The sequence below is a fragment of the Mustela nigripes genome, chromosome 14, assembly GCF_022355385.1.
Source record: "Mustela nigripes isolate SB6536 chromosome 14, MUSNIG.SB6536, whole genome shotgun sequence".
NCBI lineage: Eukaryota > Metazoa > Chordata > Mammalia > Carnivora > Mustelidae > Mustela > Mustela nigripes.
The window spans coordinates 10,617,588-10,641,948 of record NC_081570.1 but is presented as its reverse complement, the minus strand read 5'-3'; the positions used below and the strand labels follow the sequence as shown (position 1 = coordinate 10,641,948).

At 48.9% G+C, this 24,361-nt stretch overlaps 1 protein-coding gene across 10 annotated transcripts in view; it reads right to left on the bottom strand.

The window, feature by feature from the left end:
- The window catches only part of FHAD1 (forkhead associated phosphopeptide binding domain 1), a 129,535-nt gene that overhangs the window by 67,956 nt on the left and 37,218 nt on the right, over nt 1-24,361 (bottom strand). For 9 of the 10 annotated variants that reach the window (XM_059376203.1, XM_059376206.1, XM_059376201.1 and 6 more), the window contains 5 exons: nt 19,195-19,462; nt 9,853-9,962; nt 6,174-6,392; nt 4,064-4,187; nt 373-503 (listed from right to left, as the gene is read on the bottom strand). In XM_059376203.1, coding sequence (XP_059232186.1) covers nt 373-503; nt 4,064-4,187; nt 6,174-6,392; nt 9,853-9,962; nt 19,195-19,462 — 852 coding nt within the window. Of the gene's footprint in view, nt 1-372; nt 504-4,063; nt 4,188-6,173; nt 6,393-9,852; nt 9,963-19,194; nt 19,463-20,765; nt 21,235-24,361 lie in introns of those variants that run through there. The other variant, XM_059376210.1, reaches the window with a different exon arrangement.

Here is a 24,361-nt window from a genome sequence, read left to right as displayed (position 1 = left end):
TACCTCGACTCATGGCAACACACAGAGCACATGCATCCTGAGACGTCTTCATCTACAGGCTCAGGGTTCCAAAGTCAGGACTGAAACATCATTTGCAGAGTCAAAGTTACACTTTAAAAGTTCTTTACTTTGCAGAGAACCTGGCCCGTTGCCTTTAGTCTCTCCAGGAGGGCCTTTGGTGTTCGGGGCCGCCCAGCAGCTGTCTTCCCTGTGCCTTCCCTATGCCCTTGGGCACTGGCATGGTCTTGCAGCGATGGGAGAAATGGGAGTGACATTGAAAGCCGGGGTCCGGGGTACGTGAGATAAGTCATGGGACTCTGATCTGCTCTTCTGGGACAGCTTCAAGGATGGTGAGGGCACCCCGACACTCACCCTGGAGCTGAGGGCTTCAAGCTGGTGATCCTTTTCTTTGTTCTCGCTTTTTAGTTGGTTCACCTCCTGTTTGAGTCGTTCGATTTCCTCATCCTTTGTTAACAGTTCTTTCTGCAATGATGATACCATCCCTGTAAAAACATAAAATAAAAAATAAAGACTCGCCGAGGTCAAAGACGCAGGACGGATTACTGTTGCCACAGCTGTCAGCCAACTTGAGGCCGAGTCCCTTCTGAACCCAGGCTGTCCCTGGTCCTTGCTTGCAACTGAGGAGCTTGTGTCCAGGCTCCCAGAGCTGGGCCAGGGATGACACTGAAATTCGTGGAACAGTGGTTAAGACCTCAGTGAGAACAAGAAGTCAGCGAGTGTTGCCAGGAAAAGAAAAGCCTGTGGGTTTGGGCTTGGCAGGAGTGTCCACACCATGGACCTGGAGAACAAAGGCTCAGTGCAGGGAAGGACCAGGAATTTTTCACCAGAGGCCATAAAAAGTCTTGTGGCAGAAAGAGGGTGTGAGAAGGGTGACTGGATTCACACTCAGACCTGAGTTTAGAACACATTTCAACCACTTAGTAGCACGGCATTCTTGGACAAGTTATTTCCCCTGTAGGTATCTTTCACTATATCTCCCCCATGGAGTTGTTACAAGGGTTAAAGACCTATAAAGAACATAGGAGAGTGGCTGACCCATAGCATTTGTTACAGGTACCTATTATTTTTTATGGTAGCCGGCTTCTAAAATGGCCCCAGTGATCTCAGCCTCCTGGAATTCCTGCTCTGGCACAGCCCCCTCCCACCATGAGTAGGGCTGACCTGCGGAACCAGTGTGATATTGTGGAAAAGACGGACTGTGACTTCCTAGATGGGTCATAAAAGACATTGTGGCTTTCTCTTTGCTCTGTTGGATCACTCACTTGGGGGAAGCCAACCACCATATTGTGAGGATGCTCAAGCCGTCAGGGGAGAGGCCCACATTCTGGAGAATGGAGATGTCCAGCCAACAGCCGCGTGGACCAGCCTTTCTGGAAGCAGATCCTCCAGCTCCTGCTGGGGCTTTAGATGAGGTGACAGTCACCCCCGCCAATGTGTTGACTGCCCCACATGGGAGACCTTGCAAACCAAATCACCCCACATTCCTGAGCTCCACAAGCTGGATGAGATGATAAATAGTGGTTGTTGTTTTACCCGCTTACTTTGGGGATAACTGGTTGTGCAGCAGGAGATAAGTAATACATTACTGGACTTTTATGAGTAAGGACACGTGGGAAGAAGGGTGAGAAATGCTGTGGGACTGGATGAGCTCACGTGTTTCTCTTCTCGGAAGAACGTTATGCCCAATTTTATTGGTAGCTGTCAATCAGAAAAGTATGTGAAATAAAGGACAAGTGATCCAGAATTTCATTTGAACAGTAAGCTCTGTCATAGGACATGGTGAGGTTACTTTGAAACAGGTTGATCCCTTTGGGGCTTGCCTTCTGGCTTTGTGAGGTGGGACTGGAACAACCTTTAGTCTAGAGGTGATGGGGCCTCATGACTAAGCCAACATCTTTTTGACTCTCTACCAGATACCCTGTGTATTATGAGGCCTCTCCCTTCTGGAGGCTGGGAAAATGAACCATTCCTAGCCTGTGTGAGCTTCGAGATGGTTCCCTCTGCTCCTGTTGGGTTTTCTTTCCCTGCCCACATATGTGTGCTGCTCGATACTCAGCTGAACACTGGTGGGGGACCCTCTAAAGATCACCGGGGCTCTCTCTGTATGGCTTCTCCTTTTTGGCATGCTGCCCAGCGCCCTGTAGCTGTGTTAGCTTCTCCAATGCTATCCCCTCAACATGGGGGACCCTCTGGGCTCTGCCTGGGGTCTCCTTCCTGGACTGTGGTCTGGAACCCCTCTGTGGGCACTAAGCTGGGGCAATCATAGGGTTCCTGGTTTGTTTCCTCTCTCCTGGATCATGGTCACATGAAAATAATTACTGCAGATTAATTTTTTCTTTTTTTTGGTTGCTTCAGGCAGAAGAGCCTGAAACCCAGTCTCTGTCATTCCATCTGCCCTGTACGTCTTTCCTGCCTCTCTCATTGCAGAAGCAGATGTTGTGATGGCCTATGTGAGCCTGGTCCCTGAGTGGCTACAATGAGCAAAGCCCCGGCTAAGCCAAGATGGACACCAAGGTGGAGGCAAGACACGAGCCCACCTGTTACAAGCCACTGAGCCTCAGGGCCCATTATTGCAGTGAAACCCAGCCCTGTGCTTCTGGAACTTGAATGTGCATATGACACCCCGGCGATCTCACCAATGTGCAGATTCCCCTTCAGGAGGTCTGGGCTGGGGCCTGAAACTCTGTGGTTCTTCCCTTCCCAGCGTAGGAAGGGCTCAGGAAATATCTTGAGGACAAGGAAGAGCATGAACAGGCCTGGCAGGTGGTGGCGGTAGGGGCGGGAAGTTGCAGAGTGAGGCGGAGGAAAGCCTGGGGGTGAACCTGCCGGGGCCAGGCAGTCCCGGTACAGGACGTCAAATTCATAAAGTGATGGATGGCCACTCACCTGTGCCTCAGCATTACACTCGCTCGGCCTTTGCAGCTCTGGATGAGCTTCCTGCTGTGTACAGGTGCTCTAAGAGCACGGTGCCCCATCCAGACTCACTGCCTGCTCCCCCTTGCCTGCCTCACTCCCTCCCTTCTTTCTCTGTTAATGGCCCTATCCTTCTCAGGCATGTGATTTCTCTCTAAAAACCCCAGGGGCCCCCCATCCCCCTTAGAATAAAACCCAGACTCCTCCCTGTGATTTGCCTCCCTCTCTGACCCTGCCCTCCGCCCAGTTTACCCCACTCCAGCCACACTCACCTTTAGCTCCTCCCATGCCACCAGCTGGCCCCAGCCTCAGGCCCTTTGCACTTGTGATCCCTGTGCCTGGAACACTTTTCCTCTGGCTTCCTGACTGTTCTTCCCTTTCACCTTTTCAAAGACCTGTCCTTGCCTGCTGACTAAGCTCTTCTCCCTTCACTTTCACCCCTGAGGCACTTCGCTCCCACACTGGCCAGTTTTCTCTGAAACAGGCTTATTTACCTGTTTACTTTTTTGGTGTCTCTCCCCAACTTGCAAATATGAGCCCTAGGAGCACCGGAACATTGTGCTCAGGGCTGTCTCTCCTGGCACCTAGAACAGGGCCTTACACTAATTAAGTAGGTGCTCAATTAACATGTGGAATGAATGAAAGCATCTAGGGTAAGAAAGGGCTGGCCTCTGGCCAGTGTGTTGTTTCCCAACCAAGGTCTACAGTGTGCAGCCCCCTCTGCTGGCCAGTTAGGAAATGTTCTCACCCGGGCCCAAGGGCACCAGGTGCCCTAATGCGGTGACCCCGCTCTGTTCACATTCCAGCTTGTACTGAAGGCAAGCTGGCTTCTGGAACTGCCTGAGCCACAGGGTGCCCTGTGCTCTCCCTGGTGAGCCCGGCGCTTGCTAGACATAACAAAGTGATAACCTTCCCTCAAATAGTTAAAAAGGCCCTGCCCTAGGAACTGGATGGCAAAAATCCTCTCTTGAGGGCTGCCTCCAACTCATAGACACACGCCACTCAGAAGACCTCTCAGACTGCACCCCAGATCAGTGAGCAGCAGTGCGGTGGTTGATTGGTGATGTCTGCTGTGGACAGGAATTAGAAGGATGGGGCAGCTCTCAGGCCCACATCAGAGAGAGCTCACCTGAGGTGATGGCTTTGTCCCTCCTCAAGTTCTCCCCCTCGTTCTTCAGGGATGTGATTTCTGAGTTCCTCTCAGACAGCGTCTGGCACAGCACCTGGCTGTAGTTTTTCTGCAGGGCACTGATCTGTGGGAGGAGGTGACACACGATCAGAGGGGGCCAAGCCCGGGTGTACGGGATACGCGGGTACTTCTCCCCCGGTTGGACAACAGATTTGGATTGATCTTTGGTGGGGAGCTGGGGACACCGAGCTTTTTAGTTTTAACTGGTAGAAGGTACAGGAGAGGGGCTGTTCTTCAGCGACCACCATGTCATATGGGATAAAAGCGATCTCTAATGTGCCTTCCTACCTCCTTTGGACTCTCGGCCAGAAAAAGACCAGCTGCTGGTCCCATCCAGCACCGACCAGATGCAGAGCAAAGCTCACGAGAAGGAAGCAGGTTGTAAAATTAACTTCCTCGAATGAGAACAATGGTAGCTTGTATCTCACAGAACACTCCAGAGCTCACTAAGCCCTTTTCCAGATGCTACTACTCCTATTGCTCCTCACAGCATTGCAGGAGGCTGAGGGTCCCCCACCAATGCTCCCATTTTGCAAGCGAGCAAACTGAGTCTCACAACAGTGAGGATCCCACGGCTGGCACAGATGGAGTTAGGATTCAGCTGGTCTGCAGGCACTCGGTTCCAACCTTGCCGGGTGGCTCTAGGCACTGGAGTGCGGGCTGCAGGCTGTAAAGCACAGCATGGACTTGGGAGCCTGACTCTGGGTGTCTGTTGCTGCTCTTATAGCTGATGATGAACACAGGGAGGACACCAGATTGTGTCTCACTGTTTCATTAAGTGGGGTGATGGCAGTCCCAGTCAGAGAGGATTGTGAAAAGTATTTTAATAAGTTAGCTTATGTACAAGAGCTCGGATCGTGCCTGGCACACGGCAGACAGGTAGTAGCTGTGACTGTCCTCTGACCTCACTACCCAGTCAACCCTCTTATCCTGCTGGGGGGAGGGGGGTAGCCTGTGAGGGCGCAGAGATGTTTGCCAGCAGATGGCGCTCACGGTCCTTGTTTTCAGCTTCAGTCCCTGAAAACCTTGTCATTCTCACTCTGGGAGAATGAACAGACTGAACAGGGTTCACAAGTTCTGGCTCATTTCAAGCACCATCATTGTTCAGATTCGATGTCAGCTGGGTGGGGTGGGTACACGTGCTTTTCCCCCGGGGTATCTGAGATATTGGGAAGAGGACACCTGCTGGAAGGTGGTGGGGCACGCGTGACTCTGATCCCCACCCTCCCCAAGGCTATACTTTCGCATGTTTGTGCTTTTGAAACTTGGAGTGAAAATGTTTCTTTCACCTCTTACTGTTCTCTGTGGGGGACATGCAGCTTTCCCATAAGAGGTACTTGGGATAATTTTTAAGAGTGTTTCTAGCTCTTCTCAGCTTCGTGCTTTTAATTGCAACGATACCAGAGGCACAGCGCAAAGAGAAGAGCTTCTAGAAGGGCTTGTGTGGAGGATTTTTGTTTGATGAAGTTCCCTACAAGTGAGCCAGCAACTGCCTTGGGGGTTGGGTTTGGAAGACGGGGATTCCTTCTCCCGCTCCCCAGCTGACTGCCGGAGCTCTTTCTGGCTGGGGCTGGGGTGGGGGGTGAGAGTCACTGAGGCAATGGAGCTGGGTAGAGACAGCAGGCAGAGTGAAAGCATAAGGTCTGTGAGGACGAGGACGCACACCCGCGTTCAACCTGTCCCGCCCCATCTAACTTGCTGTGCGAACTGAGCAAGTTCCCGGAAGGCTCTGAGCCTGCCTCCGTCTCCTCATCTGGAGAATGGTACGTGTCAGAGGGCCGTGGGGTTTAAGTGAGCCAATGCATCTACCAAACTTGCACCAAAGCTTGCTCCTTGTAGGTGCTTAACAAAAGTGAACGTGGTTCTCCTGGGCTGGGAGCCTACCACGCCCCTGATTCCTGGGATGTGTGCTCAGACCACGGGGCACTGCTCTGACCTCCCCTTTTCTATCTGGGTGACTCCCCTTGGTGCTTCCCTGGCTCTCCCCGACAGCTGTCGCCCTGGGTCCCGACTCCAAGGCCTCCACCACCTTGTCTCCGAGTCTACCTACCTGGTTTTTCAAGCTCTGGATCTCTCTGTGTTTGGCATCGATGTCCTCATCCAGATCCTGCAACCGACTCTGCTTGGACGAGGTGGACTCCGACAGCCTCTGGCTCAGGCTGGCCACTTCATTCTGCAGCTTTGCTATCACCGCATCTTTGTATTTGGATTCAAGTTCAAAATCTGAGAGGCGGCTGATTTCTTTCCCCAGCAGCAGAATGATTTCATCCTGGGTGGCGGCCAGATGGGGTGTTTACTAGGTGTGGGTCTGCCGCAAGGGTGAGCCCATTTTTAAAAATGCAGGGAAAACGCGGTGCGATTCTTTTGGAAGGGTGAGGGCAGGTGGGGAGGGGAAAAAAGCGACTTTCAAGGTTATCTCCATCACTTGGAAAACCTCCCAGAGACAAGAGTTTGGGGAAAATGATACACTTGTATCCAGACTCCTGTAATAGGTGTTTATACCTCACAGGGATTGAAAATTTCCTTTCCTGTAAAATTACACTTTCATGTTGAGAACAACCGCCCCACCTGGGAACTTTTGTTGTTAGGGAATTTATTTATAATATTTTTGTTTATAATATTCAGCCTAGCGCAGTGGGGACCCAGGAAAGGTTGCGAGGAAAACGATATTCTATTTGACCACATCCTGTGTATAGTGAAGACTATTTTTTAACTTAAAAAATTTAATAAATTCTGAAATATTTCTTTCCCCTTTCCTCCCTTACGGTACTTCCTGCCTCTTTGCATTATTGACATAAAAATTTACTCCACGTAACTGAGTCTGTAGAGTAAACAAGCAGGAGTAGGGATTTATTCGTGTGGGCTTATGTCAACTTTTAGTTGGGGAAAACAAAATTGCCGACTGACTTTACCCACAGGTATAATTTTTTTTAAAAGATTTTATTTATTTATTTGACAGAGAGACATCACAAGTAAGCAGAGAGGCAGGCAGAGAGAGAGAAGGAAGCAGGCTCCCCGCTGAGCAGAGAGCCCGATACGGGGCTCAATCCCAGGACCCTGAGATCATCATGACCTGAGCTGAAGGCAGAGGCTTAACCCACTGAGGCACCCAGGCACCCCTACCCAGAGGTATAATTAACCCAGTTTTCAAACTCCCCCCCAAAAAAGAGCTCTGCCGCCAAAGAATTTGTTAGGCTTCTCCCCAAAAAGAAAAAAAAAAAATTCCTCTAACTTCTTAACAGAAATCATCAATAAAATGTCAAAAAAAAACCCCGAAACACAATTCCCCAGGTGTATCTGCAAATATAGCTACAGAATTTCTGCTTTTAAAGTAGTCCCTGCTCTTCCAACAATTTCCCACTGGTTGGAAGGAGGTAAATGAGTAATTTGTAGGCCAGCTCACTTCCTGGGGAGCTTTACCCAATCAGCTCCACGACCTTCCAGCTCCCCAGCCCAAGGAAGGACTGGGTTTCTGCTGTGAGGAAGCTTCTTTGGCATTGCCAGTTGCCACCAAGGATCTTTCTTTGAATCCCTGCAAATGCTTGTGGCAAAATTTCAGGGCAGAGCATCAGACAGATCCCATACTGGGCAGCCGTGCCTCTTTCACCCAATTAATTCATGCAATAAACGTTTATTGAGCAGCTACTAAGTGCCCGGCCCTGTACTGGGCTCTGCAGTATAAAGAAGCCTGTAAGGTGGGCTGTGCAGATACAGTTGCTGCCTTTCTGTGAGGCCCCCAAGCTCTTCCTTGAGAGAGGGGTCCCCCTTCCATGTAGTCTTGTTAGGACTGTCAATCATGTGCCCTGCTCTTTCCTGTCCCCGCCCTCCTGCCCCTTTCACGTGACCCAAGCTGGTCAAGCAGGGTTTTCTCAGAGATTTCACACATCCATTACAGAGGGAGAGGATCATGCCTCCTTTTGGGACACAAACTTTAAATTTATGGGCGTATGTGTCTGAGTTTTTCTTTTCCAGTGTGCTATAGAGAGCCAAACACAGAGGGAAACAGCAGAAGAGATCAGTAGTAGGGACTGTTTTGATCTTGCTTAAGGTCCTGTATTTAGCCATCCCTGAAGCTAGTAGGCTTTTAAATTTTCAAGAAGATGAGTCAATAAATGCCTTTTTTTTTTTTTTTTTTTTTTTGCTTAAGCCAATTTGTTTATTGGCACCTGCATTTGAAACAGTCCTGGAAAGTCAGGGCATAAATGGCTTATAAATAGGAAAAAAAATTATAAATGAGGTTGCGTTCTATTTCCAGTTTAAAACTGGGGAGGACTGAAAAATGACCACAAATGCTTTGCAGCTTCTGCGCTTAAGAGGTAGAATCAACTTCCCCATTCCCTAGGTCTGGGCCGGCCCTGTGTCTTGCTTTTGACCAATAAAATGTGGCAGAAGTGATGGGCAGCAATCTCCAGGCAAGTTCTTTAAGGCCATATAGCGTCTGTTCTGGCCCTCCGGGAAGCCTGGGGCCACCACGCTGTGAAGCAGTCCCAGATGATAGACCATGTGCAGAGAGAGGCCCATCACTCCAGCCATGCTGGCTCAGGTTCCAGACATGGGAATGAGGCCATCAGAGTGGCTGGGCCATGCCACTGGCTGACTACAATTGCATGAACGAGGTCAGGGGACACTAGCAAAAGAACATTCCAGGTCACACTGTAGATTCTGGGAACTAACAAATTCCTGTTTTTTGGTTTTTGGGTTTTTTGGAGTAGGCTTCACACCCCATGTGGGGCCTGAACTCATGACCCTGAGATCAAAAGTCACATGTTCTACTGATTGAGCCCACCATGTGCCCAATAAATTGCCACTTTAAGCCAATACGTTTTGGGGTAGCTTGTACACAGCAAGAGAGAACTGGTAACAGCGTCCCACGAACCTGGCTTTGTGCCTCACTGCAACACTTCTCCAAGGTCTGGTCCTGAGACACCTGCCACTTGAGGTTGCAGATTCCCATGTCTAGCCCGGACCGCAAGCGGTTCTGCTCCTCACAGACTCAGAGAACTGCTGCAGGCTCAGGCCCTGGCCTTTAAGGAAAGTAAGATATCGCGGGACTGCTTCTTTTAGGATAATTTTAGTTTGTGTCGATGCAGGGAGAAATCAACCTGGACCCTTCCCGGCAGGGCTTGAATTCACTTGCTCTGGCTCCCATTCCCGTTTCATTCTAAACCTCTCCCATCCTTCAACAAGCCTCTGTCCTTCGCTCTGTCCTCGGCCTCGTTGCTCACTTCTTCCTGCCAGGGAACACGTTTTCCCCGACACTGTCCTACCACTCATGGCTGACCAATCGGTCCCTGTGTGGGAGTCAGGAGCACCAGCTGCAAGTTAAACAGGCTCAGTTTTGAATCCCAGCTCTGTCCCTCACACTGTGCAACCTTGGGCCACTTGCTGAACCTCTCTGAGCTTCGGCTCTCTCCTTTGTAAAGTGAGGGTGATAACATTTATTTTGAAGATGGTGAAGATTCCTGAGCTAATTGAATGTCAAGGGCCCAGGACACGGTCTAGCACACAGTAGGTGCCAATACTTTGTGCTCGTAGATGTTGTAATTTGGGATAAAAGGAGCAGTTACCAAACCTTTGGTTGAATGCCCCGGGAGTAAAAGATGGTTTCTTAGAAGTAGTCAAAAAAAAAAAACCCAAAAAAGGCACTTCTAGACCATAGAGAACAAGAGGTAATCCTTTGGCAGTCTCTCTTGCTGCTGTAGCTCTGTCCTTCCCCAGAGACCCCTCACCTTATCCTGCTGGGCTGTGTCCTCGTCCACATAAATATCCCTGGAAGGTCCTGCCCTGGGAATTCCATCGACCACTGACTGTTCCGACAGTTCCACAGCGTTGGTCCACACTAATGCACAAATCAACAGAGAGCACACAGGACATTGTGAGTGTCCTTAAGGTCTAGAAGGATCTTTCTGGACTATCTTCATAATTCTTTTCCTGCTGTCATTAAAAATGGCAAAGCAGTCTATGATTATTGTAAAGTGATGAAAAAGGCATTATAGAAGTATCAAAAAGGGAAAGAACTGCCTCCTCCCTCTTCTCCAGGGTTAGCTGCGCTGATTTGCTTTGGTGCGTCCCTTACTAGGCTTTTTGCTATTCCATGTAAGAGCTGGTGACCTTGGGCAAGTCATTTACTCTCTAAGCCTTAGTTATATAACTTACATGTTACAGTCTCTGTTACAAAGGGCACTTGGAGGATTAAATGAAGTAGTGGTGTAGAGCAGGGGTTGGCAAACTATGGCACTAGGGACAAATCTGGCCCCCCAGCTGTTTTTATAAATAAAGTTTTATTGAAACACAGTCGTTCATTTACATATTGTCTATGTCTGCTTTCCAGCTAAAAAGGCAAGGTTGAGTAGCTGTGATGGAGACCATATAGTTCACAGAACCTAAAATATTTACCGAAAAAGCTTCTCTTTACAGAAGCTTCCTGCTCCTGAGCACTATATTAACATTAAACACTAAATGTTAGCGGTTTTTACTGCAATTATATCTTTAAAAAAACAAAAAAGGATTTCTATTGCAAAGATTTTTCCCCTGCTTTTTCACTTGACAATATATCAAAAACATCTTTCCATGTCAGTATCTGTAGCTATGCTATGTTTTTTTTTAATAACTAGAAGTTTATACTTTTAATCCTCTTCATTATTTATACTGTGTTCTTTTTTAAAAGATTTTTAAAATTTTTTTAAAGATTTTATTTGAGAGAGAGAGCATGGAAGAGTGAGCATGAACTTGGGGAGGGGGGTAGGCAGAGGGGAGGCAGACTCCCCACTCAGCAGAGGCGGGGCTCCATCCCAGAACCCCAGGATCATGACCTGAGTCAAAGGCAGATGCTTAGCTGACTGAGCCACCCTGGTGCCCCAAGATTTTATTTTTAAGTAATCTCTGCACCCAGTGTGGGGCTCAAACTCATGACCCTGAGATCAAGAGTTGCATGCTGCACTGACTGAGCCAGCCAGCTGCCCCTATGCTGCATTTATTTTTAATGGTAGTGTTGCAGTCCATCATGCAAATGTGCCAAACACATTTAACTTGGACCCACTTGATAGACATTTAGGATTTCCTGATTTTTTTTGTTGTTGTTGTTTATTTCCCCTCAATATTGCAAGGGTTGTTTGTGACTTTCGGGAGTCCCGGTGTTGTTCTGTTTGGAGGCCCCCCTCTGTATCACATCAAACACACCACGATTTACTCACATTAACACTGAATATATATATATATGTACATATATATGTATACATTTATATAATTATATATATATATATAATTTTTGTTGGAGTACAAACTTGAAAAGATTTCTCTATTTCTGTTTTTGAGATCATTTGGCTCTAAGAGGCATGTTTTAAATTTCCAGCTGACTGATTTCTGGGCAATCACTGCACATTCTCGTCTTCTTGTGAAGTGAGAAATTGAACCAATTGTTTTCAAAGGCTATGAAACATTAATGAAAGTGAGCATTAACAATTAATGAAGTACACAGCGTCACATTTGTGGACATTTACTCCGTCATTTATTCCTTTTGATTCTGCATTTTTTATTTACGCATTTCAGAGCCAACGATGTCCTCCCCCAGGTCTCGACCGTGTTTGCGGACTCCAGAAGCAGGAGCGGACATAGTCAAAGGCCTGTGGTGCCTGGCAAATGCGTGGCCTTGTGTGTTGGATGAGTGGCCCGGGCCACAGTGTTTCCTGGGTGCATGGAGGGAAACCGGCCTGGGCTCCCAACCACCCTCCCCGCATCTGCACCAGAACAGTCTGGGATAGACCTGCTGCAGCTGGACCTTGGGTCACATCCCCTCCCTGGCTAACACCTGCCATCACTTCCTGCTTTTTATAGGGTCTCAGGCCACGTTCCTCCGGGAGTGCCTGCTTCAGCCACACTGCCCCACGTCTCACACTCATCCCACCGTCCGTCCACCCTTGCCACTCACTGTCCCTTCCACCTGGAATGCTGTTCCCTCCCCTCTGCACTTCGTGAAGGTCACTTGCCTTCCAGTGCTTGGCTTGAGTGTCACCCCCTCAGGACACCTTGCTGATCTCCCCAGCTAAGTTGGGGCCTTCCAGTGCTGAGCCCATGGGGTACGGGGCATCTCTGCTCCCGGGTGCTGTCCTGGTTACCACTTCAGAGATGCTGTTCTGTGATCCTTTTGTCAATGTCAGTCTCCCCGACAGAATGGTAAGTTCTGTGAGGTTGGGGACCACGTCTCAGTTTGTGCCCCATCAAATGAATTGACTAATCCCATCAGACAGATGTGTAAAAGGGTACATAGAGAGAAAAGCTCTGCCCAAGCACACAGAGCTGGAAAGAGGCCAAGCTCCTACGCGAATCCCAACCTGTCCCCGTTCCGTGATGCACTCATGGACGGGAAAGGTGCTCAGGAGTGTTGTCTAAGAGTAAAATGCTCAGGGCCTGGCCCACTCAAGAACAATAACTCACGAAATGCTTGTTGGTCACCAGTGCCTTCCATATGTCTATCCGGGGGCTCGCAAAATCCGCTGTGAGGCGGGTGTTATTACAGCCCCATGGAGAAGCCCAGGTGTGGAGACAGAGGCCATGCATCTGGGAAGGGGCAGTCAGGTCTGACCCAGTCGGTCTGGCTCCAGAACCAGTACACACACCAGCGGATAGGAGGTCCTCCCTGGTGGTGAACCCATGAGTGAGGCAGTGAGTGAGAAATTTAGGGGCAGGTTCCCATGGCAGACCTGTCAACAAGGAGCAGTTTTGCATGAACCGTGCCCCATGGAGGGTCTCCCTTCCTGCTGATTGCCAAGGACTGGATTTGGGATTCACTTGATGGAGTTTTAGCCGCTGCCTATGAAACTGGTAAAGTGACCAACTGTCCTGGTTTACCAGGCACCGAGGGGCTTCCTGGGATGGGGGGCTTTCTGTACAAAGCCAGCAAAGACCCAGGCAGACCGGGGCCAGTTGGTCTCCCTAGAAATAGTCGGGAACTGGAAGCTTCCTATTTACCCACCCATACACCCACTTGGTTTCCTGTCTCCATGGTGGAGGCCAACAGAGCTGTGGACAGAAAGGGCTTAGGGAGGAGGTCCTGCTGGGGGCACTGGCCTCACAGCTGGGACAGCAGGTGTGTTCATGCCACTCCTGAGCATGGGCCTTCGTGTTCTGTCAGTATTCTGTGTATGGGGAGCGGGCTCTGGGCCCGGAAGCCCAAAACACCAAGATGGCGGCTCCCTTTCTCTGAGGAATACTCCTCCTGCTTCCTCCCCGGGAATTCTGGAAGGCAGCTGATGCTAAGGGGGTGTGGGGTCAAGTGAGGAACAGAATAAGGAGCAACAGAAGGGCTGGGGAATGTCACTGAGCAGGGCTGTCTGATAGAAATCTGATGAGAGTTGCTTTAAGAGAATTTAAACTTCTCTAGTACCAGCCACATTAAAAAAGTAAAAAGATGAAACTGACTTTGAGATACATTTTATTTAACCCAGGACATGAAAACATTATTATTTCAACCTATAATCAAGACCAAAACCATGGAGGTATTTTACATTCTTTTCCTTTGGGCACCAGGTCTTTGAGATCCTGCGTTCCTTTTACACTTAGAGCGCCCCTCGATGTAAGCTACATTTTCAAAGGAAGACTTGATATGTATTTGGGCCTCTCCAAAACTTGCCATTGAAGAAGTAGATCTGCATTCTCAAGACATTCCACGCATACTTTAAACCTTCCAGTAACTGAATCAGGTATCGGTTTTGAAATTTAAGTTAGTGCAAATAAAACATTTCATTCCTCTGTCCCAGTAGCCGTCTTAGCTCAGTCTGCATATGGCTGGTGGCTACCCCGTCAGAAAGCACAGGCCTGGGACATTTCCCCTTTTGCTCTTCCTTACTTGATATCTCTTTTCTTGCCAACATCTATAACTGGACTTTTTTATTTTTAAAGGAATATGGGAGAAGTGAGATTAAAACAAACAAACAAACAATAATTCTATGGCATGGGCTTTGATTATAACGTCCAGCCAAGTTCTGGATGCCCCTGTGGCACGTTAATGACTGTCCCAAAGCCTGTGGCTTATTTTTTCAATATTTACCAGAGCCCGTTCGATGCTATATATGTGCACTTTGTTTACCTTTCAGCCTCGGGGCCATCAGTCGCCCCAATCAGGAGTCCCCATACCTGGGGTGCCTGGGCAGCATTGCATTGGAAAGGCCATAGTACAGAGGCAATTATGACACCTGAGTCTTTCCTAATTAGCAAACTGAAGGCCAGAGATGGTTTTTATTGGTCAGATCGGTGGCCCATGACCTTGTACGCTCTATGTCAGAAACAGGTTCCCAATGGCCAAACGGAGGAAGGTACTGCCTGCGGGTCAGCTGAAAGTCGGTTCAAGTACGGGAGAGCCCTCCCTTGCGCTCAGGAGGGACCTGTGTCCAGTCTTGGTTTAAATCTCTGACATCTGATACCATTTCTGGGAGTAACTCCAGATGCCCCCGTGACTTTGTCCTGGCTGCCTTGAGTGAGGCTTTTCTACCAGGTGATTGCTGGAGCGCTTGAAGGACAGAGAGCCGGGACTGGATCAAACCTACAGGACAGGCTGAATGAGGTTTGGGACCCCTTTGCTACTGAAGGCATGTTTACTGGAAGTCTGCATGGGGGTAGAGTTTATCTGAGACTTGCTTTCCTTATACCCAGGCAGGGAGGAGCTGGAGCAGTACCCCCCACCCAGACGTCTGTACTCGCTCCTGTTACCTTCAAAGTGAACCCAAGGACCATGCATGACCAAACCAGCTTAACTCAGTTCAAGACACACCCTCCAGCTGCTGGATCATTTGGAGGTCCCAGTGGGGAGAACCCTGAGGGAGGGATGGATGACTGGGGCAGGGGGATGGCAGGAGTGGGGATGGATGTATTTTAAGAAGCTTTAAGCTACAGCTGTCTGCAAGACGGTTCAATATTTCAACAACTGTCCGGCTCTCCTGGAACTTATCAGATAATTACCAGTCTTCACCAGGGACAGCATGTGTGTACCTGCCTTGTGTCTTTAGGATTTGGCACACTGGGTGCCTTTCATTGTGTGGTGCCTAGCCTCCAAGATGGAACCAATGCTTCTTATCTCCTGGTATTTATACCCTTGGACAGTGCTTTCCAACAGTGGATGGACTTTGCAATGGTCAGCTCAGTGGCCATGATGAAATACCGTAGCCTGGGCTGCTAAGCAATGGAATGATATTCCTTACAGCCTGGAGGCTGGGAGTCCAAGATGCCATCATGGTTGGTTTCTCCTGAGGGCTCTCTTCATGGCTTGTAGATGGCTACTTTCTGTGTCTTCTTATGGCCTTTCCTCCATGTGTAGGCATCCCTGGTCTGTCTATCTGTCTGTCTGTCTCTTTTTCTCTTCTGATAAGGATCCTCGTGATGTGGCAGGAAGTTTTATAACACATGGCCTGTGTTGCTGTGGAAAGCAGAAAATGTTCCTGATGAACTGGGTGATGGAGCCCAGGCAGACTGCCACCTGCCTCCTTCCTGGCACTTGATGTGATCTGAGGGAGGGAATGGAGGCCAGCGGAGGGACTGCTGAATCCCAAGGAGCTGGGACTCCATTGAGCTTGAAGATTCCCTGCCTGTCCACATGACAAAGGAAATGTAAGACATAAGTTCTGGGCAAAGATCAAATCCAGGGCACTCTCAGGAAAACAGGCTCTGAAGAGGGAGCGGAGTGTAAGATTGTACTGTCCTTTGTCAAGCATGAACAACAATCTGAGCCAGTGTCTCAGAGACTGATTTGGGCAAAGAACAGGGCTTCTAAGAAGTGCTGTCCCTCCCACTCTTGGCAGAAGCCCAGGGCAGAGGAGTGCATGTGTCAAAGGAATATGTGGGCATGGTTTTTGCCCAGTAGGGTGAACCTCAATAAGGAACACTACTGATGTGGACTGCGGGAGGCAGAGACCCACGAAAGCAAAAGAAGCCAAAGAAGCCAATGCACCCCACACATCTATAGGAAGGTAGCTGACTATAAAACTATGCAGTTGCAAACATGTGATGCCTTCCCTGGAAAAGGTAGGAGGACTCAGAGGGCCGATCCAAGGAACCAGACGGCAGAGGAAAGAGCCATGGAGGGTCATTTCTGGGCAAGAATAGGTCTAAGTCCTAATCAGGGAACTTCCAACACTTTCCTGGCTGGATTTTAGAATTGCTTTGCGCCAAGGACTCCTGTGTGTTTGTTTTTGCTTTTTCAACAGAAAGTTGAAAAGCTGTGTCCACAGCAGTCTGCTATGTCTGCCCTACCAGGGTATGTTGGGTGTGTGATGGACAGATGACCTGTCTCTTTAGTTCATAGGTCTTCAGATTGCTGGAAGTGGTACTTGAGAAGCTGAATTCAAGGAACTTCACCCAGTGAGTCCCATCTGTACCTAAACTTGATTTAGATGATGAGATTCTTGGGGCACCTGGGTGGCTCAGTGGATTAAAGCCTCTGCTTTTGGCTCAGGTTATGATCTCAGGGTCCTGGGATCGAGCCCCACATTGGGCTCTCTGCTCAGCAGGGAGTCTGCTCCCCCCCTCCCTCTGCCTGCCTCTCTGCTTACTTATCTCTCTGCCTACTTATGATCTCTGTCTGTCAAATAAATAAATAAAATCTTTAAAAAAAAAAGATGATGAGATTCTGGAATTTAGGCTGATGCTGGAATAGGGTGAGACTTTGGGGGAACTTGGGAGAGGGTGAGGGAGTTGTACAAGTTGGGGAGGGGTGAATCATTGAGGACCAAAGGCAGACTGTGGTAGCCAGCCTCTAAGACAGGGCTGCCAATAATTCTTGCCTCCTGGCATTCAGGCCCCTGGGTCTTCTCCCACACGGGATAGAGATGACTTGTGTAATGACAAAGTGGCTTCTAAGGCTTGATCCTAGGAGATGTTGCAGTTTCCATCTTGCTGTCTTGGATCACTTGCTCAGGAAGAGCCAACTGTTATTCCACGAGGATTCTCCAGCAGCTCTCTGGATAGGTCCATGGGGTGAGGACCTGGGGCTTCCTACCAATAGCCATGTGAGTGCTCCATCTTGGAAGCAGATTTTCCAGCCCCAGTCAAGCCTGCAGTCCTGGCTGACAGCTTACCTGCAATCTTAAAGTGACCCTGAGCCACAGCCACCCAGCTAAGCTGCTTCCAAATTCCTGACCCACAGAAACTGATTCAAATAATACGTGTGTGTGTGTGTGTGTGTGTGTTTGCTTTAGGCCACTAAGTTTTGGGGGAATTTGTTATACAGCAATTGATAACTTACATACATCGCATGTTAGTTTTACACCAAAACGACAAAAACTCGGGGCGCCTGGGTGGCTCAGTGGGTTAAAGCCGCTGCCTTTACTCAGGTCATGATCCTGGGTACTGGGATTGAGCCCCGCATCCATCGGGTTCTCTGCTCAGCAGGGAGCCTGCTTCCTCCTCTCCCTCTGCCTGTTTCTCTGCCTACTTGTGATCTCTGTCTGTCAAATAAATAAATAAAATCTTTTAAAAAAAAATAAAGACAAAAACTCTTGAACTCTGGTTACTGTTATATATATTAACATATTAAGGGGGAAGACGACAGATGTGTGCAATTTATTTTGAAATACATCAAAAATTAAAATGGATTAATGAATGAGTAGAAGGATGGTTAGATGATAGGCAACAGAATATAGGCAAGTGTTGATGAAGGAGCTGGGTGGGAGGTTCTCTGTCAAATTCTTTTTACTTTGCTGTATGTTTGAAAATTTTCATATTTATAAAATGTACGGGGGTAAATGGCTGAGTAATTTCATTCAATGTTGATGGCACATAGGGGTTCGTCTGATGATGATAATGATGAACATGATATGACTGCATTTCATTTATTCCTCCGTTTGTATATTTCACAACAATAACTGTTATTTGAATGGCTGAGGGAGGTGATTAGGTGAATGGTCTTAAGGGACACCAGGGGAGGCTGTGGAGCCACAGACACACCTGGGGACTTCAAGGGGCCTGGGGCTGGGATGCAGAGGACAGATAATGGGATCTTCACATCGCAGGCATGGAAGAAACCGGAATCATGCCAGGGACTAAGTCAAACCTGCTGGTGAGGTCAAGAGGACAGTGACAGGCAGGAAGTCCCTTCCCCAAATGTCATGAGGCCTTCTGGGGAAGAGGGCTAAGGCAGGAAATCCTGAAGGCTGGTACCCCAGAGTGACCAGGCTGTGAGTGACAACGACAGTGACTGAGATAACTACCTTAAATTTGGCTGAAAAATGTTAGATTGGGCTAGATTGAGTATGTCATTTCTGGGAGGTAATTTTCCTCAATAAGCCTCAGCCTTCTCTTACCTGCAAAATGGTAATAAAATATTTAAAAACTTCCTAAGGCTGTTGTGGCCAAGAGGGATTTCAGGTGCCAATATTTCTGCATGAGCGAGTCGAAGCTGTAAGTTTTCAGTCCTGCTACACATTCATGTACAAGCACACACACACACACATTGACACACACACACACACACCACTCACCACAGGGGCACTGATGTGTGCCTACGTGCCAAGCACAAAGTCTGAAGGGATATGCCCCCAAAAGCCAACAGGGGATATTGGGTGATGAGGGTGACAAATGATCCTTAACTATTTTCTTACCTCTGTTTATCCCTGATTTTTATAAAAGATTATTTATTTATTTATTTATGTGGCAGAGAGAGAGAGATCACAAGTAGGCAGAGAGGTAGCCAGAGAGAAAGGGGGAAGCAGGCTCCCTGCACAGCAGAGAGCCCGATGTGGGGCTTGATCCCAGGATCCTGAGATCATGACCTGAGCCGAAGGCAGACGCTTAACCCACTGAGGCACTCAGGCGCCCCCGATTTTTTTTTTTTTTGAACTAGGCTCTACCCTGGGCTTTAACCAACAATGTGGGGCTTGAAACCACCACCCTGAGATCAAGACCTGAGCTGAGAGCGAGAGTCAGACACTCAACTGACAGAAACACCCAGGTGCCCCTATCCCCCGATTTTCTCATGGTTAACTATGTTCTACTTTTAGAATTAGAGAAAATAAGCCAAAATCAAGACCCATCTCTGTGGCTCTAAGCCCATCCCCAAAGCCACCAGTGGAAGAGCGTGTGAATACCTTGTTTGATGATGGGAGGCCTGTGGGTACTATCCACCACAAAGGAGAACATCTTCCCACCAGCACTCACGGGCCGCCGGTGGGGGGCAGGCGGTACCATGGTGGGTCTGGGAAACCCCTGGGACCAGCTCCTCTGCACTGGGGCTGGCCGGATGCCCGGGTGGAAGGGTATCTGTGGCGGCGAGGATGGCTGTTTCGACTGCTGTGTGCCTCGAGTTGGCTGTGGTCTTGGCCAAGGTACCGAGTCACTCATCCATGGGAAGGAGACCTGTTGGGGCAGACAAGAGGGTCAGAGGAGGTTCCGATCTGCTGGGGGTTGTCCCTACCCTTGTCTCAGCCCTATAATTGTGGCTCTAGGGCTCAGCTTATAAGTCTCTTCTGTCAGGAAGCCCTCCCAGACTCTCCCAAAGTTTGGGATGGCGGTCCCCACCGTGGGTCACATTTGCACCACCATTAATGGGGGGCGGCCTCCATGCCAGGCATCCTGTCAAGAGGTTCACGTGCATTGCCCTATTTAATACACCCAATGCTCGGTCATGAGACTGAGGCTGAGCAAGACCTCGTGGTTTTCCAGATCGCAGATTTGCCGGCGAGCGTCTGAGCTGGTAGAATGTCACTTCTAAGAGAAGAGGGCTTTTGGTCTATCTTGCTCACCCCTGTATCTTCAGCACCTAGAATAAGCACCCGGCACATACAGAGCAGACCCTCAAATACTGGGTGAAAGAAGGAATGAACAGACCACTGAGATTCACACCCAGCTTTCTAGGGTCCCCAGCCTGCTTTTTTTTCCATCCACACTGTCCATCTCTTGGGCACTTAAAAAAATTATTCATTTATTTGACAGACAGAGATCACAAGTAGGCAGAGAGGCAGACAGAGAGAGAGGAGGAAGCAGGCTCCCTGCTGAGCAAAGAGCCTGATGCGGGGCTCGATCCCAGGAACCTGGGATCATGACCTGAGCTGAAGGCAGAGGCTTTAACCCACTGAGCCACCCAGGTACCCCTCTTGGGCACTTCTATGCCATCTGGCCTCTGAAGCCGAGAGCTCTGGGATGGCATGGACCACAACTGTCCCCTTAAGCTTTGATCCTCAACACCTACCACATCTGATTTTTGGGAGAGGCCCCGTAAGTATCTATCAAGGGAATCTTTCAGCACCTGACCTGTGGAAGAGTCTGCAGCTGCTGTCCTTGGGAAGTACACCCAACTCCACCTCCCACAGACAAGCATATGCTGAGAGGGGCTGACTCCTGGCTTGGGCCTGGGTTTAATGCCTTGGTGGTAGCTTCTCCCGGTGCCTAGCGGTGAAACAATAACACTGGGGCGGGCTGTCATTTTTGCTCTTTCCTTATGCATTCCTCACAACAGCCCTGCAGGTCTCCTGATTCCTGAGCCTACCAGGCTCAGGTAGGGGTAGTGTGGGGTGGGGGTGGGGAGACTGGGATGGAGGTCTGGTGATCCCCCTCTCTGTCCCTCAATCCTTCCTTACTTCTCTTGAAAAAACACACTAAGTTCAAATGTTTGTCACCTAGGTAAGGGCACACACCTCTCCCCCACCCCCCACCAGCTCACATTTCTCCTTCAGCAGACTGGAGAGAATATGAACTCAGAGGCACAAAGAGAGAAACAGACACTTCCAAAATACGAGCACCAGCTTGCAGAACTTCAGTTGGATTTTGTTCAGGAGGAAGGTTCTCTGCTCACTCGGGCGCCTGCACCAAGCTTTTAGCTCCAGGCTTTCCCAACAAGTCAAGGATCCTGTGCGTTCCCTCTGAAGATTCTTCCTTGGAGTTGGCGAGAACAGTGTTCGGGGAAATCAAGCTCCACGCTCCAGCTGCCTGGAGACATCTGGCCCAGCATTCCTAACCATACAGGCCCACTTTACATCTGCTTCAGGAGCAGACTTGGCAGGACTCCGAGACTCTGTCACCTTCTGCGCAGTTTCGAGTTTCTCTCCACTGTCAACACCTTAGTCTCTGCATCTGTGCCTTCTTCCTGTCTTCACTGTCAGCAGCCGACGTGTCCTGCTCCTGCTCTGACTTCTCCATCCATCTTGTCCCTCCCCTTCCCCACCTCTTGCCTCATCATTCCTACAACCTTTTCCCCTCACTTTGATAAATATTTATTGAACGAATGGGCTGAGGGTGACAAAGTGCAAATTCTACTGTGGTTTACCTCCAGCCTGCTGGAGAACAAATCTAGAGGTGACTGGTCATGGTGGAGGAATTCCCTTTCATGCTGGGGTCCTCAGGGAACCTGCTCGCCGCCAACCAACTGCAAGGATGGTAGCAAGTGTGAACACACAGGGTGGGGGAGGAGGCTCGAGTGCTCCATTTGCCTAGTGCTCAGGCCAGAACCCGCTCAGGTCTTTTGGAGACTGGGGGGGAAGTGGGGGGAGAATCCCCCACCCAATCACTGAGCTCCTTGTTGTGGGTGGGGTTACAAACTCAGCCAATCACATCCCCTGCCCATCGTGATTGGTTGAGTGGTGGGGCATGCGATCCAATCAGGGCCAAGGAGACCCAAGGGTCTGAGGCTGGGCACCAGGACCTGGAAGGACCTCCCAGGCTTGAGAAAGGAGCCCCCCGTGAGGGAGTGGGACCCCGGCAAGGAGAGATGGGAGCTGTTGCTGTTTTAATTTGGTAAAGCACACATAACATAAAATGTGCCATCTTAACCATTTAAAAAATTTATGTTATGTATTTATTTGACAGAGATCACAAGTAGGCAGAGAAGCAGGCAGAGGGGGAGGGGAAGCAGGCTCCCCGCTGAGCAGAGAGCCAGATGCGGGGCCGATCCCAGGACCCTGAGATCATGACCTGAGCTGAAGGCAGAGGCTTTAACCCACTGAGCCACCCAGGCGCCCCATCCAAACCATTTTTAAGCGCAGGGTGCAGGAGTGCGACGGACACGCACATTGCTGGGAGACGATCTTCAGAAAGCTTCCATCTTGCAGAACTGAAACACTGTCCCCATGAAACACCACCCCCCCTTTTCCCCTCTCCCCAGCCCCTGGCGCACCCACCATTCCACTTTTTGTCTCTATGAATTTGACTCTCTAGGTCCCTCAGGTCAGTGGAGTCACGGAGCATTTGTCTTTGGGTGACTGGCTTACTTCGCTGAGCAGCCCGTCCTTCAGGTTCATCCACGTTGTAGCAGGAGTCAGAATTCCCTTCCCGTTTTGCACCCATCCCATTTTGTTTATCTATTCAGTGTCAAAGGGCTCTTGGGTCGTTTCCACTCTGGCTTTTGTGACCATGCTGCCATGAACATGGACGTGCACACGGGGAAGCTGGCTTTGAGCCCTGGGTGTTGCCCTGAGCTGCTCAGCCCCATGAGGCCAGCGAGAGCAGCACAGAACCCTAACCATAAGGTCTCTAAAGGGGGAGGGGCCAGAGACACGTAAATGCAGCAAAGACTCCAATCCCAGCTTTTTGGGTTCAAAAATAAAATTATAAAGCCCCCCCCCAAGCTTGTTGATTGCGATGGCTTTCGTTGGAAGTTTAAAGTTGATTTTTTTCCCCCCTGGTTTGCATGCTTGCTCTATAATAAGCAAGGTCAAGGTTTTCTCAGAAATTGCAGCTGGTAACTATAAGGAAACAGGCAGGGGTAAAGCAAACACAAGAAAAAAGGCTCACGTTAAAAGCTGGTTCTGGGCTGTGCTCACATTAGAATGTACACAGAGCTTGGGGTCAAGGTCAGTTATCAACAAATCTGTTTTTAGAAACTTGAGTTTAAAAATACACGCTAATGCCTTTCTTGTCCTGCTCCCACTCCCAATTCTCCGACCATATGGCACTTGAATGTTTTTTTGTTTTGTTTTTGAGGCAGCATATGCGATGGTCCTGATTTTCTCCACACTCTCTCTGAAAGAGCAGGTTGTCAGCCACCTGGATTAGCCATGACACACCCATTGCTGAATTTATATCAGCTTGAACAAACACCCGTCAATGATTTACTCAAGAAAACACAACCCATTTTTTTCCAGGTTATCTACCTGTCCTTTGTGCTATGTTTCCAATATGTGCTTCTAGTCCTGTAAAAGGTAGCACGGACACCCTAAAATAATCAAGGTAGTTTGCATACAGAGTGCCTACAGGATACACATATTCTGCCAGACAGCCCTGGAGGCTGGGTACAAAGTGAAGTAGACCTTGTCCTTGGAAAGCCTGTCACGAGCTCTGCTGTTTGTAATTGCCAATACCTCTACGGCTATGAGCCACGATATCACAATATCGAGAAGGCACACATGTGCCAGAGACTGGGCTGTGCACTGAACAAATGTGTTCTCATCTAATCACCAGGATAATCTCGGAGGTGGTGAGGCCTTTCTACCCTCCTGTTGTGGATTAAGAAAGTGCAGATCAGAGAGGTTAAATGACTTGCCCGAGGTCCCACAGCCAGGAAGCAGTGATGCTATTTGACTCTAATACCTGTGCTCCTAGAGCACTGAGGCTATTTGAAAACATGATTTTATGCCTGCTTTCCATACTCACAAAAGGGTCTTAAATGATTAGTGGGGAATCAGAGATTTTCTGAGTTACAAAAAAGAAAATTATAAAGAACCACAAAACGTTGCAAGAGGTACTTGATACAGGATTTTCTAGGAACACTGATAACTCTTTTATGGAAATGTTATTCATATGGTACATACTGGATGCTACTCAGAGGACACCAGCCCTGACCCAAGCGGGAGGGGGGCATGTCCTCTGTACCAGAGGTGTCCTGCTGAGGCCAGCCGCTACCGGCTCCTGAGAGCCAGTTACTAAATGCCCAGGAATTTCTTGAGCTGGTTGATAAACACAGCCATTAATAAAAAAAAAAAATCAAATTACACAAACATACATTTAAGTGATATTGGAAAGAAAGGTAACAGTTAAAACTCACCCTTCCTAATTATTTCACTCTATTTTATTATTATCCATGCTCTTGAGGTTATTTAACTCTACATATGCATGTGCTACTGCTTGTCTCACTGTATCTCTGTATTCAGTGATGTCTCACTGGTCACTTGACATTGGTCTTGGTGGAAGTATTTATGTCCCAGAAATTAGGGAACACTGTAAATCAGAGCTTGATCTTTTTTGTTTTGATGATTGTCTACACTTATGGAGGTTTTGGCAAAAGCATTAACAATGTGGGGCGCCTGGGTGGCTCAGTGGGTTAAA